At 61.3% G+C, this 14,033-nt stretch overlaps 1 protein-coding gene across 1 annotated transcript in view; it reads right to left on the bottom strand.

Moving 5' to 3' along the window:
• Window positions 1–2,632: 2,632 nt before the first annotated feature.
• PDE2A (phosphodiesterase 2A) overlaps window positions 2,633–14,033 on the bottom strand; it is a 380,786-nt gene continuing 369,385 nt past the window's right edge. Inside the window, exons 21-31 of the mRNA XM_065409992.1 lie at window positions 13,582–13,704; window positions 12,719–12,789; window positions 11,965–12,087; window positions 11,200–11,287; window positions 8,956–9,003; window positions 8,423–8,497; window positions 7,551–7,650; window positions 6,730–6,842; window positions 5,864–5,902; window positions 5,239–5,345; window positions 2,633–2,861 (exon numbers count right to left, since the gene is read on the bottom strand). Of these exons, the coding sequence (XP_065266064.1) occupies window positions 2,633–2,861; window positions 5,239–5,345; window positions 5,864–5,902; window positions 6,730–6,842; window positions 7,551–7,650; window positions 8,423–8,497; window positions 8,956–9,003; window positions 11,200–11,287; window positions 11,965–12,087; window positions 12,719–12,789; window positions 13,582–13,704 (1,116 nt within the window). The remainder of the gene's footprint in view (window positions 2,862–5,238; window positions 5,346–5,863; window positions 5,903–6,729; window positions 6,843–7,550; window positions 7,651–8,422; window positions 8,498–8,955; window positions 9,004–11,199; window positions 11,288–11,964; window positions 12,088–12,718; window positions 12,790–13,581; window positions 13,705–14,033) is intronic.

Genomic DNA, 14,033 nt, shown 5'->3' on the forward strand with positions numbered 1-14,033 from the left:
TGATGGCCCTCGAGCACCGCTAGTGGTGGCAATTATGTCATCACCGCACAGAGCCGTTTATGCCTTCAGCTGGGAGACCAAGGAGCACCTGGCCTCAGAGATCCAAGACCCTGTTCCCATGCAGACGCCCCTTGTGAGAAAGCATCAAGCTGAGCGTGCAGAAGACAAGTGAGAAAGCAGCAGACTGGCCTCTCCGCAGAGCGTATCCCGGGGGGAACAGCCGGGGCGAAATCCTGGCCCTACTGAAGTCAAGGGCACAATCCCACCGATTTCAGTGGGGCCAGGACTCCAGCCCAGGCCGTTACGTCTTTTCCTAAGGAGGAGGAACAGCCCCTGGGGCTCTCTACACTAGTGACTGCTGCGATTGGCAGGGGAAGATGACGTGGGAAAGGATTTAAAGGCCCACACGGACTCCACAAGCAAGCCTGTCCTCTGATCAGTAGCAAACGAAACCTGCAAGTGCTTCAGCACCAAATGTCCTCTTGAGTGAGAACGTGGGACCAGTGGAACCAGGCCATGCAGGAGACAGGGCTCTGTCCCATCTGTTTCCCTGAAGGCTGGGACAGCCCCCCCCTCGTGACAATCATTTGCTCAGCAGTGAGGCCATCTGCCAGATGACGATTTGTCCCTCAGAGTCCACGGGCAGCTGGGACGCGCTGGCCACAACACCACAGTACTGGCCTAGGGGAGAACGTCTGTATTTCCTGCTTTCCTGACGATCAGCCGAACGCTTTGCTCATGGGCCCTAGACCTTATGGAGCTCGTGGATTCAATCTGAATTCAAGGCATATAACGGGGAAAGTGCCAGGTTAGGGTCTGTGAGTGCGATACCTGGGTATGTAGCTAGGGAGCTGTATGCTCGCTGGCTGACGCGTTTCTCTCTCTGCTGCATTCCCACCATCCCCCAAGTCACTTAGACCTAAACCACTAGCACAGCGGGTGCAGCAGAAAAGAGACTGGCGAGCGTGTTAATAAAAGGCCTGAAGGAGGCTTAAAACCCCTCCAGCGTCCGTAGGAAACGCTGCCGCCAGCACATTTCAGAGGGCATGTGTGACACATGCCCTCTGGGTTCTATGTCCAATCTAGGCCTCTAAACAATCTCCGCGCTGGCGCCGCTAGACAAGGTGCAGGCGGCCGTGCATCTGGTGAAGGGTGCGGCGTGCTGGCTGGCTCATTGCTCTCTGGCTCTGCGCCGTTGCTCAGGGAACACAACTGCTCAGGGAGACACTGCTGGGCAGATCCCTTCTGGAACCGGCCGCACCCAGTCGAGGGCAGCCGGGGTGTGTCTGCGTGGGCGGCTGCTGGCTCGGCTGGGTATTTGCAGGGCACACATGGGTACCGGGACCGTCTCTGCTAAAGCATCCGAAGGGCTCATCTCAAAAGGGCAGGTTTCAATTACAAAGGCAGCGATGGGCCAAAATGTGGGCGAAGGGGAAAACGCTCTGCGCTGACGTCAATGGACGTGCGTCTGCTTACACCGGGTGTGGCTCTGGCCCCGTCTGAGTTCACAAGCTGGCAGTGCTCAGGCACTGGCGTTTCTGCTCAGCACATGCATGGATCAGGGGCATTTTAGGGCCTGCAGACTCCAGTCTCTCTCCTCCCCTGCAGTGTCCTCTCAGGACAGGTCTCCCCGTGGGATGGCTTTGGGCTCCTCTCTGGATCTAACCACCCTTCCTCTGCCCTCCCGCAGCGCTCGGGGCAGGCCTTCTGGGCGTGACAGCAGGCGGCTGGCCCTGGATCCGAGAGCAGGGAGGCTGTCGTTGGGAGGAGAGCAGCCGTGAACCTGTGCTTGGGAGTACGGGACCCGTCACGCCCGACTGCCTGGAGGTCAGAAAAACACATTGTGCTCTCAGCCAGACATCCCCGGAGCAAAGACCCACTTCCACCGGCCCTACTGCTCTGCGCCCGTGGGTACGTTCACGAGGACAAGCCACACGTGGTTTCCCCCGGCCATTCGTCTCTGCCACCTCGGGAACATTTCCGCTCTCCTCTGCAGCTGGCCCCCTCTCCTCTCCGTCCCCGCCCGCCGGCACAGCTCTCCCCTATCCCAGCCTCACGGGCCAGGGAACTCCCCCGTTCAATAGGCAGGGTTTGCAGATCAGCCTGTGGGAAAACCTCTCCCCCCACCCCAAAGCAGCCAGCGGCGAAAGTCCTCCATGTCGATCAGCCCGTGAAGTTCGGCTCTCAGGAGGGCATGAGATCCTGGTCTGGGAAGCAAGGGCAGCTGTGCTCTCCCCAGCCCTGGCGAACCCCCTTCCGTTCCTAGCCTAGACACCGAGCCCTGCAGCCACTGAACAGCGCCGGTACCCATACAGAAGGGGAGCGGGGAAGCAGGGTTCATTTCAATGTACAGCAAAAGGAGTCCAAGGAATAACGCCCCCCCCGCCCCGGCATCCACAAGAGCAGGTGGGTGAGTGTCCCGAACAGGTGTGAATCAGAGCCACTGTCCCACCCGCGGAGCTAGGCACGGCCTCGGGGGGGACCGGGGCTGTAGAGAACGCACTGGACAAATAAGGATTTCTCCAAACCGGCTCCCTCTTTCCTTTGGCTCCAGGAGAAAAGGGACAAAGAGTCGCTGGGTTTGTCGCTCCGTCACTCCCCTCCCCGCCCCCCCGCCGCAGTGAGGAGAACCTCATTGCGCCACCGTCTCCATGTGCCCCTCCGTGTCCAGGCAGCCGTTCATCTTGGCACTCTCCCTGTCCATCCCCTGCAGGTCGTACTCCTCGTCCAGGAAGTCCAGCGAGTTGTTGCTGGGGAGGCCCCTGATGGTGAATTTGTGAGACACTTTGGTCCACTGCTCCCGGTTGCTGGCCACCCTCTCGTACAGCTCGGCGGCTCTCGGGAACAGGTCCTGGAGCAGCCTGGGGGACAAGGAGAACGCCTGTCAGCAGGAGGGGTGGAGAGCCATCGCCCTGGGGGCCGCGAGCGGGGATCGGGGGCCCGCCGCGCTCCACGCACGCTGCCAAGGGCTGGCCGGAGTGGAGAAAACAAATGGGCAATGAACTCGAAACAGCCACCTGGGTGTTACAGTCCATAACAGACACACGAGGCAAACGCCGGCAGGGTTAGGCCCCTGGCCAGGGCAGATACCTGGGGCAGGGAGAGCCAACCTTCCTACTCCGGCTTCACCCAGATCTGGTCACTAATAGCACCAGCCAGCCCTTTTTATCTGGCCTGCTGGGTCCTGATTGGCCTCTGCCTGCTCCCGGCCCTTCTAGGCACCAGGAGACCAACTCTCGCTGGTTCTGCCTGCAGCTGACCATGGGAGGCCCCTCTAGGCAACCGCTGGAGGCCTGAACTCGCTGCTGTTCTCTTCCAGCTGGAGATTATCTTAGGGCGGGGTGCACTGATGAGGTCCCAGTTCCGGGGGGACACACACCACCCGCCAGAGAGTGCCCAGCGAGGCTTGCGCCGGGCTCCGTCTGCCCTGGAGCTGAGCAGCCCCTGCCAATGGAGGGTACCAGGGATCGCAGCGTGTCCTTCCTCAGGGTTAAACAGGAGCTGTTGGCCAGGGCGTGCGTGTGTGTGGGGGGTGTGTGTGTGTGTGTGGTTAAAGAGGATCCAATGCCCAGGGCTGTGTGTGTGTGTGGGGGGGGGGAGGTGTTGGTTAAACAGGATCTGATGCACAGGGTGGTGTGTGTGTAGGTGTGTGTGGGGGGTTAAAGAGGATCTGGTGCCCAGGGCACTGTGTGAGAGTGTGTGTGAGAGAGTGTGTGTGTGTGTGGGAGGGGGGGGGTTAAAGTGGATCTGGTGCCCAGGGCTGTGTGTGTGTGTGTGTGTGTCAGGGCTGTGTGTGTGTGTGTGTCAGGGCTGTGTGTGTGAAAGAAGGCTGTGTGTGTGTGCTCTGTGTGTGTGTGGTCTGTGTGTGTGTGTGCGTGCGGCGTTGCTGAGCTCCATGCAGCGGCTGCCTGTGTGGGCGCTGTTCCTGCGCTGAGCCCTGCCCCCCGCCCCAGGCAGCCGCCCCCGGGGACTCACTTGTAGATGGGCATGTGTGTGTGTGGGTGCATACGGCGGGGAACTCACTTGTAGATGGGCATGTGTGTGTGTGGGTGTGGGTGTGGGTGCATACGGCGGGGAACTCACTTGTAGATGGGCATGTGTGTGTGTGTGTATGTGTGTGTGGGTGTGTGTGGGTGTGTGGGTGCATACGGCGGGGGACTCATTTGTAGATGGGCGTGTGTGTGTGTGTGCATACGGCGGGGGACTCACTTGTAGATGGGCGTGTGTGTGTGTGTGTGTGTGGGTGCATACGGCGGGGGACTCACTTGTAGATGGGTGTGTGTGTGTGTGTGTGTGTGTGTGTGGGTGCATACGGCGGGGGACTCACTTGTAGATGGGCATGTGTGTGTGTGTGTGGGTGTGTGTGGGTGTGTGGGTGCATACGGCGGGGGACTCACTTGTAAGATGGGCGTGTGTGTGTGTGTGTGTGTGTGTGGGTGGGTGGGTGTGGGTGGGTGTGTGGGTGCATACGGCGGGGGACTCACTTGTAGATGGGCGTGTGTGTGTGTGTGTGTGTGTGTGTGGGTGTGTGGGTGCATACGGCGGGGGACTCACTTGTAGATGGGCATGTGTGTGTGTGTGTATGTGTGTGTGGGTGTGTGTGTGTGTGTGGGTGCATACGGCGGGGGACTCACTTGTAGATGGGCGTGTGTGTGTGTGGGTGTGTGGGTGCATACGGCGGGGGACTCACTTGTAGATGGGCGTGTGTGTGTGTGTGTGTGTGTGTGTGTATGTGTGTGTGTGTGTGTGTGGATGCATACGGCGGGGGACTCACTTGTAGATGGGCGTGTGTGTGTGTGTGTGTGTATGTGTGTGTGTGGGTGTGGGTGTGTATGTGTGTGTGGGTGGGTGTGGGTGTGTGGGTGCATACGGCGGGGGACTCACTTGTAGATGGGCGTGTGTGTGTGTGTGTATGTGTGTGTGTGTGGGTGTGTGTGTGGGTGTGTGTGTGTGTGTGGGTGCATACGGCGGGGGACTCACTTGTAGATGGGCGTGTGTGCGTGGGTGTGTGTGGGTGCATACGGCGGGGGACTCACTTGTAGATGGGCGTGTGTGTGTGTGTGTGTGTGTGTGTGTGTGTGTGTGTGTGTGTGGGTGCATACGGCGGGGGACTCACTTGTAGATGGGCGTGTGTGCGTGGGTGTGTGTGTGTGCATACGGCGGGGGACTCACTTGTAGATGGGCGTGTGTGTGTGTGGGTGTGTGTGTGGGTGTGGGTGCATACGGCGGGGGACTCACTTGTAGATGGGCATGGCGATGTGCTCCATGAAGCTGATCTGTAGCTCGGGGATGTAGGCCTTCTCCCGGTCCATCATCTCCATGGGGCGGTTGCCCATGGCTTTCTCCTGCAGAGAACAGGCAAAGGGGCGGTGATCCCTGCAGTCCCTGGCTTCACGCCTCCCGGCCCGGCTCCCTCCTGCCTCCTAGCCAGCAATCCCCGGCCCGCATCACCCTGAGCCAGCCCGGGGCTGGTTTAGTCTCCTCTGGGAGCACACAGCCCATGGATGGAGGGTGCAGAGGGCCAGCCGAAGGTCTGGCTCTGCCTCCACCTGGCCCGTGTCTGGTGCCTCCTGGGGGCGTCAGAGGGAGAGGCTGGCAGGTGATTCAGGGTGGAGAGCCAGCACTGGGCTTTTTAAAGTGGCCTGAAGAGCCACAGCTGAGCTGAACTCAATCTGCGGGGGTGGAGGGGGAGAATCTTTGGCCACGCCACCGTCCGCCTGAAACACGGGCATCAGACATCCTGGCGTGAGAGCCAACCTCCGCGCCCTCTCGCTGGAAATGCAGCCCCTGGCCCGCAGCACAGGGTGGCCTGGGAACAAACAGCTGGAAGCCAAGCCCGCCACAGGGGGATTTAGTCACGTACCAGATCTCCCTGGGAGAAGAACTCCTTGTAGATCAGCTCCTGTGAAGGAAAGGACACGGATCAGAATCGCTCCATGCTAGCTCCTGTATCCCCGGCTCTGCTTAGAGAGAGACTCGTCTGCCCACACAGTGCTGGGCACCTCCCGTGAGACGCGGGGCCTCTCAATCTCACTGGCATTGCTGGCAGTACAGCATGCTCGGCGTTTTAACAGATATGGCTCTAACGATTCGAAGGGACGTGAGGAGGGTCTGCAGGGCTCGGAAGGGACGAGACTCTGCTGTGTAGCTCGCCCCACCGGGCCAGCGCACTCAGAGCAAGGGGCTGAGCAAGCTAAAGGAGACCTTTCCTTATGCAAGGCAGGTTTGACCTGTGGAACTCACTGCTGCAGGAAGCTTCCTGCGTCAGTCAAAGGCCTGCTAATGCTCTGCCCACTGATAAGGCAGGACAGCGATCTGGCTGAGCACTCCCATGCTCAGAGCAGAGGATGACTGCCTGCTGGGAGTGGGAAGGAGCGCTCTCCATGGGGAGCACTGCGTAGCTGGCTAGGGTAACGCTGGGACTTGCTTTGCCCGTCTCTCTGGCGCTAAGTGCTAGCCACTGAGGGGGAGATGTACTGGAGCAGATGGACCTAATGTGTGATATTAGCACAGAGACTCGGATGCACCCCGGCTGTAGGTGGCAGCTCGTACCAATGAGCACAGCAGCCTCCCCCCTTTACTCCTCCAGGGGGCGCTGGACCCCTGGGTACCACATTCGAGTGTGACTGGGTGCATTGCCCCAGTGGAAGGGGCTTGAGCCCCCCCCTAGGCTGGGCCCAGGCCCCCACGCGGAGGGGGAGGGGCCAGGCTGGCCCCGCTGGTACTCACAGCGATCTTCCGGGTGGTTTTCCAGCCCTTGGTCTGGTCCGAGAGGTCGCAGGAGGTCATGAGCAGGCAGAGCAACAGGCTGTGGTGCTGCTTGTTCTCCGGGTCGTAGCCCACTAGGCAGGGGAAGAAGAGGGACGAGCGCTGAGTCGCCTGGCGGGTTAGATCTCGCGTCGCGCTCCCGCGGTCCCAGCCTCGGGGCCGGCGACCCCTCTCCATTGCCAGCCGGCTGGAGCCCGGCGCGCGCAGAGATGGAAAAGCTCTGCCAAGCCGCTCACGCCCAGATCCTCCAAGGGGGTTAGGTGCCTAACTCTCTTCGGCGTCAGGGGGAGTTAGGAGCCTTTGAGGCTGATGGGCCCTACTCTGGATTCCCCTGGGTTGGGCCCACTGCTGGGCCGGAGGACTCCAGGAGCCGCTCCCAGGTGCCTGCCCGACAGGGACAAGGTGTAGCTGGGGTCAGCATCCCCCGGCATTCAGGGGCCTTTGCACCCCGCCCGGGGGCTCATTCAGGCCAGCGGTGCCCTGGCACAGTGAAGGAGCTGAGGAGTGAGTGGTACTGCCCCCCAGTGGTCATACAGGAGCATTACAACCTGCGAAGCTGAGGACAACTGGGGTCTGCTGCTGGTTCTAAGCCCAGAGCCCGAGACGTTTTCCTGTTCTAGCTGTAAATCACACGGGAGCCCTCAGGTGGCTGCTGGCCGCCCTCCCAGGGACGGACTCCAGACTCCCGGTGCCGGGATCCGGGAGCGTTTGCTAGCGGCCGGTTTCACGTAGCAAATGCCCTCCACTCTCGCCAGTGCTGCCAGCGCCCCGGGGGCCTTTACCTTCCGCCATCTTCTGCAGGTCCTTGAAGATCCGCAAATGGTGAGCGAGATCCGTGGCCAGAATAATGTCCCTCATCAGATCCAGCATCCTTTGGTAATCCTGCAAGGCCAATCACACTGCCCCTGAGTGCCACATGGCTCGGTGACCTCACACCACGTGGCCTGATCGGCACAGAAAGGTCAGGGGACTCAGCCAAGGTCACCAAAGGACTCAGTGGCAGGACGGGGAATGGGACCAAGGAGACTCAAGTCCCCATGACCTGTTCTAACCACTAGACCACGCTTCCTTCCACCTCGCAGCCCTGTGGCTTTTATCCAGTGGAGTCCACGGCTTGCTCAGGGGCTTTGTTTAATCAGTGAGCGTTTCCCCTGGAAACAGAAACCCTTTTTGGATGGAAGACTCCTCGGATCCAGGAGGAGGGAGGCATGGCTTGTCCGAACCTGGCACAACGGGGCTCGCTGCGTCTGGACAGGCGATTCGCCGAAGGAACCAAGGAGCGAAGCCCAGGCTGGCCCACACCTCTGGGAGAAGGACTCTGTCTGGGACGTGAGGCGCAGTGCGTGGCTGACCCTTCTCACCTGGAGAGAAGGGCTCTACTCCTGAGGGAGCCCCTCAGGAGGTCTCAGCACGTGCCTAGAAGCCAATAGCACCACGTAATCGGGTACAGTCCGGCCCGGCTGGAGTGCCAGGGGATCCGGTGGGTCAGGAGTGAGGGGCCTTGGACACAGCAAAGATGGGAATAGCCAGGCTTGCTGTGGGGCAGGAGCAAGGTGCATCGCCAGAACGGGCTGTGGGGAGTCTAAGGCTGGACTAGCAGGGGGGCTACATGTCAGGAGTGAGGGGCACCGGCAGCGAGCTCCGCCCCACTCACCTTGCGGGAGAAGTGGTCGAAGATGTTGCAGCCGTGGGTGTTCAGGATGGCGATGGCCTGTGCGAAGTGGTGTCTCTGAGGGGGGAAACCGAGGCACGGCAGGGAGGGCTGCATTAGTGAGAGGGCTCCACCAGGGGGCAGCACCCCCCCATCGGCACATGCACCCCCCGCCCCGCCCGTAGGGACGAGTGGGGCAGGACTCCCCGCGCCTTATGGCTGGGCTGTGGGGAACGTACGGAGGGGGCAGGCAGGGGCTTTCCCTGCTATTCCACCTCCCAGGCCTTGGGCTTTCCCTAAGCTGCCCTCTCTCCTTGTCCCCGGGTGAGGGAGATGGTGATGGGGGACTCCATACCCATCTATCCATGGCCCCCACACCTGGGGCAGCCACCCTGCCCCGCTGCAAGCGTGGAGCTGCAGAGACCCCCCGAGGCTGAGAACTGCCGCAGTTGTTTCACTGGTGAGCTAGGCAAGCCGCCGCCGGAGTGCGGCAGGGCGCGGGAGCAAGGCGGGGCACGGGGCAGAAGGTGTCTTACCTCCATGACGGAGCCCTCGGAGCTGTAGAGCGCCGCCAGGACGGATTTCTGGAAGACAGAGGGGCACCGAGTGGGGTCGCCAGCCAGGGGCGAGCGAGGGCGTCCGTCTCACTGGAGCTTTAGGGTTAGTGGGGGCTGCAGCTGGGCAGGTGCCCCCCTGCCACGGCTCTGACAGCCTCCCAGCCTGGCCCCAGGAGGGACCCAACCCTGGCGCTGGGGCTGGTGGGGTTTGGGACCAGGAGCCCCTACAGGTGCAGGGGGCCAAGATCGTCTGCCTGTGTCACATGGGGTCACGAGGGGGGCGGGCACGTTCCGTTGCTATGGCCCACGGGCTGTATATTCCCCGCCCCGCCCCCCTGCTCACCGGGGGGCTCAGTAGCAGATCCCCTTCCCAGAGAACATTGTATGGGGTGGGACTGAGATCCGGCGTCAGCCAGAGGCGCTGGCCCTTGAGTCTCAGGGGCTGGAAGGGTTTCCACCCTCCGAATGGGAGGCCGGTTCCCCTGCGATGTAGGAGTGATCTCCTCAAACCTGCACCAGGTGACTGGAGCGTTTCCAGCCCCCCTGCCTCGCGGCGGGGCTGGGAGCCGGAATCACAGGGGAGGGAGAATCGCGAAAACGCCCCTGAAGTTCATTCCCGGGCTGGGGGAGGGGCGGGTTTTGGACCAAGGTCTGGGGCAGTTGGCAGGAGCCAGCGACGGACAAAGCCACACGATCCCCCCGAGGGCTGGGCAGGTCCTGGGTGCTTGGCTCATGGCAGTTGCAGTGTTCCCCGCACCACGGCTCCCCCTGCCCTGGAGGGGCTGTGGGGATGTGATGTCACCTCTTGTCACTTTACGTTTTCCTTTGCTTAGCAACATCGGCCTAATGTTCAGATCAAGGTCCCCGGGGCTTTGGTACCCCCACAACGAGGTGTCCTGGGAGCCCGACCCCCCAGCAGCTTCAACTCCAGCCCCATCAGGGACCCAAAGCCCTGGTGCCCGATGGATCTTCTGTAATCCCCCGGCCTCATCATCGGATCTCCTGTAATCCCCCGGCCTCACCATCGGATCTCCTGTTATCCCCCGGTCTCACCAGCAGATCTCCTGTAATCCCCCGGCCTCACCATCGGATCTCCTGTTATCCCCTGGTGTCACCGGATCTCCTGTAATCCCCCGGCCTCACCATCGGATCTCCTATTATCCCCCGGCCTTCCCAGCAGATCTCCTGTTATCCCCCGGCCTTCCCAGCAGATCTCCTGTAATCCCCCGGCCTCACCATCGGGTCTCCTGTTATCCCCCGGCCTTCCCAGCAGATCTCCTGTAATCCCCCGGCCTCACCATCGGATCTCCTGTTATCCCCCGGCCTTCCCAGCAGATCTCCTGTAATCCCCCGGCCTCATCATCGGATCTCCTGTTATCCCCCGGCCTTCCCAGCAGATCTCCTGTAATCCCCCGGCCTCACCATCGGATCTCCTGTTATCCCCCGGCCTTCCCATCGGATCTCCTGTAATCCCCCGGTCTTCCCATCAGATCTCCTGTAATTCCCCGGCCTCACCATCGGATCTCCTGTAACCCCCGTCTTTCCCAGCAGATCTCCTGTAATCCCCCGGCCACACTGGCAGATCTCCTGTAATCCCCCAGCCTCACCATCGGATCTCCTGTAATCCCCTGGGCTTCCCAGCAGATCTCCTGTAATATCCTAGGCTTACTAACGGATCTCCTGTAACCCCCGGCCTCACCGGCAGATCTCCTGTAATCCCCCGGCCTCACCATTGGATCTCCTGTAATCCCCCAGCCTCACTGGCAGATCTCCTGTAATCCCCTGGCCTTCCCAGCAGATCTCCTCTAATCCCCCGGCCTCACCGGCAGATCTCCTGTAACCCCCAGCCTCACCATTGGATCTCCTGTAATCCCCCGGCCTCACCGGCAGATCTCCTGTAATCCCCCAGCCTCACCATCGGATCTCCTGTAATCCATTGGCCTTCCCAGCAGATCTCCTGTAGTATCCCAGGCTTACTAACGGATCCCCTGTAATCCCCCGGCCTCACTATCGGATCTCCTGTAATCCCCCAGCCTCACCATCGGATCTCCTGTAACCCCCGGCTTTCCCAGCAGATCTCCTGTAATCCCCCGGCCTCACCGGCAGATCTCCTGTAATCCCCCAGCCTCACCATCGGATCTCCTGTAATCCCCTGGGCTTCCCAGCAGATCTCCTGTAATATCCCAGGCTTACTAACGGATCTCCTGTAACCCCCGGCCTTACCGAAGCCACCTGGAAAGAGTTATTGGTGCCTCTGTGGTCCAGGTCGTGACACATGCAGGAGACGAACAAGGCGAAGATCTCGATGTCTCTGTGGAGAAAAGGACTCGCTGAATCGCGGTGACGAGGGATGGGAGGGGCTCTCAGGGCAACACCTCCCTCTCTCGGGGGCCAGCTCAGCCTGTTCTCTGCAGTGACCTCTCCCGGCTGACGGGACTTTGGCGCCGGGGCCCTCCAAACTAGCCTCACTTCTGCAGCCCCAGGCAGGCAGCCCCATTCTGGCGCCACTGAAAGTGTGGGGGGGTCCCCATTGAGCTCAATGGACCTACTCATGCCAGGTCCCTATAGGTGCAGGGATCACTTCGTGCACCCACTTCTGGGCTGGAACGCTGCAGTTGCACGCAGGGACATGACGGTTTGGGACAGGAAATGAAGAGGAGCAGTGCATTGTGGGAATTCAGTGTGGCAGTGTGGCACGGCCCAGGGCCAACTCCCTGACTCGTGCAACGTGCCGTGGGCAAGCGGCGAGGACCCGTGTCCGCTGGTGCACCCTGGAGAGCGGCGCAGCGCCCCCTAGCACCATGCCAGGGAACTGGGCTGATGGGAGACTCGAGGGGAGAGAGCCACCTGCTGAAGCAGCTGGGGAGAGGGAGTGGTACAGATCGCCCGCCCCGCTGAGCTGGGAGATCCACAAGCCAAGGGGCCAGGGGTGCAGAGCCGGGGCGGGGGGAAGCTGGGTCTCTGCAGGAGCCGTAACCATCCACCTACTCCAGGTATTTGACCAGCTCCAGGTTCTTGTAGAGCAGGTAGCAGAAGTGGGAGACGGAGAAGGCGTGCATCCAGTTGTGATAGGGAGGGTCCCGGTAGCCCTTCCTCACCATCAGGCAGAACCTGGCCGGAGCAGGGAGACGGGGATGAGAACGCAGCCGCCCCCGGGGAGCCGGCGCTCGGCTCTGGCCGGCCACCGGCCACCTGCACTGCCCCCGTGCCCCAGGCAGAGAACGCCTGGCAGGCTGCAGGGCAGGGCGCTTCCACCCTTGAACTGCCATGTCATAGACTCATACGACTGGAAGGGACCTCGAGAGGTCATCTAGTCCAGTCCCCGGCACTCATGGCAAGACTAAGTATTATGTAGACCATCCCAGACAGGTGTTTGTCCAACCTGCTCTTTAAAACCTCCAATGATGGAGATTCCACAACCTCCCTGGGCAATTTATTCCAGTGCTAAACCACCCTGACAGTTAGAAAGTTTTTCCTAATGATTGCCCTTGCTGCAATTTAAGCCCATTGCTTCTTGCCCTATCCTCAGCAGTTAAGGAGAACAGTTTTTCCTCCCTCCTCCTTGTAACTTGAAAACTGTCATCAGGTCCTCCCCCCCCCCCCGTCTTCTCTTCACCAGACTGGACAAACCCCTGGTACTGCAGTGCTGGGCAAGAGTGCCCCCTGCTGGCCACAACCTCCCCCCCAGACGCTGGGCTCCCAGAGCAGCCAAGCCCCCGTGCCGAGCAGCGAGCGAGCCCACCTGGCTAGCGTCTGGCGATCCATTTTGTAGTTGTTAATGAAGTTCATGTCCTGCAGCATGCTCAGGATGGCCTGCGGAGGGAAAGGGAGCAGAGAGCTGGCTGAGAGGCTGCTCCCGGGCACGGGGCTGGCACTGAGGAGGCCAGGCTGGGAATGGAGATAACCCCCTGAACCCCTCTCGGCATTCATAGAATCAGGGTTGGAAGGGACCTCAGGAGGTTCTAGTCCAACCCCCTGCTCAAAGCAGGACCAATCCCCAACTTTTTTTTTTTTTTTTTTTTTGCCCCAGCTCCCTAAATGGCCCCCTCAAAGATTGAACTCACAACTCTGGGTTTAGGAGGCTAATGCTCAAGCCACTGAGCTATCCCTCTCCCCCTTGGGGGCAGGAGCCACATACGGCACAAACTCTCCCCCAAGCTGGCGCTGACGCACCGGTGGCTGTCAGGCTCCCACCCCCGGGTGGGCACGGGGGGCAGCCAGCGATGCCAGGAAATCGTATCGACGCCTTGGACCCGAGGTGGGATTGGAGCACGGGGCACTCGTGTTAAACCAAGGCGAATGCAGCTCCTTGGTGGACAGACGCCCCAAGCCAGGGCCAGATCCTAGCCCAGGCTGTCTCCAGTACCTACCTAGAGCCCATCACCGTAGCATTGGACACCTCCTGGATTTCTCCTAGCGTCCCTCGGAGGCAGGACAGGGCTACAGACACTGGAGGCACAGAGTGATCCGCCCATGCAGGCCGTGGCAGACCCACACCTCGGGCGCCCTAGGCTAGCCTCTAACCCCGGCTCATCCCCCCCTCGGGGAGCTTGGCTGCCAGCTGCCATGGGCAGGACCCTAGACGCCAGCCCCGGGGGCACTCACCATGGCCGTGTCGTCCTCGGGCAGCGAGCGCGGCGTGTAGGTGAAATCGGCGAAGCGATAGTCAATGCTTTCCACGGGGCAGATCCCGTCGCTGAGCAGCTTTTTGTATTCCTCATCCGAGACCTGCAAGGGGAGCCCCAGGATGGGCTGTTAGCGCCGGGGGCCAAAGCCTGGGCCTGGCGGAGGAGCTGCAGATGCAGGCCGCATTCAGCCGGGCACGGGCGCCCAGTGCTGCCCTGACAGCCCTGTGCTGGGCTCCTCTGTCCACCAGCGGGGCTGGCGCCGTGCTCTGACCCGGAGGCAAGAGAGGGTCCCGCGCCACGGCCCATGCTGCCCCCTGGCCTCTCTGTGGAGCCTGCCAACGTGGGGGCCAGTTAGTGCCAGCGGGGTAGTCAGTGCGCTGCTGCTCTATCGGGGTAGTCAGAGGCTGTGACCCGGTTACACTGGGGCAA

The sequence above is a fragment of the Emys orbicularis genome, chromosome 1 (assembly GCF_028017835.1).
Source record: "Emys orbicularis isolate rEmyOrb1 chromosome 1, rEmyOrb1.hap1, whole genome shotgun sequence".
NCBI classification, from domain to species: Eukaryota; Metazoa; Chordata; order Testudines; family Emydidae; genus Emys; species Emys orbicularis.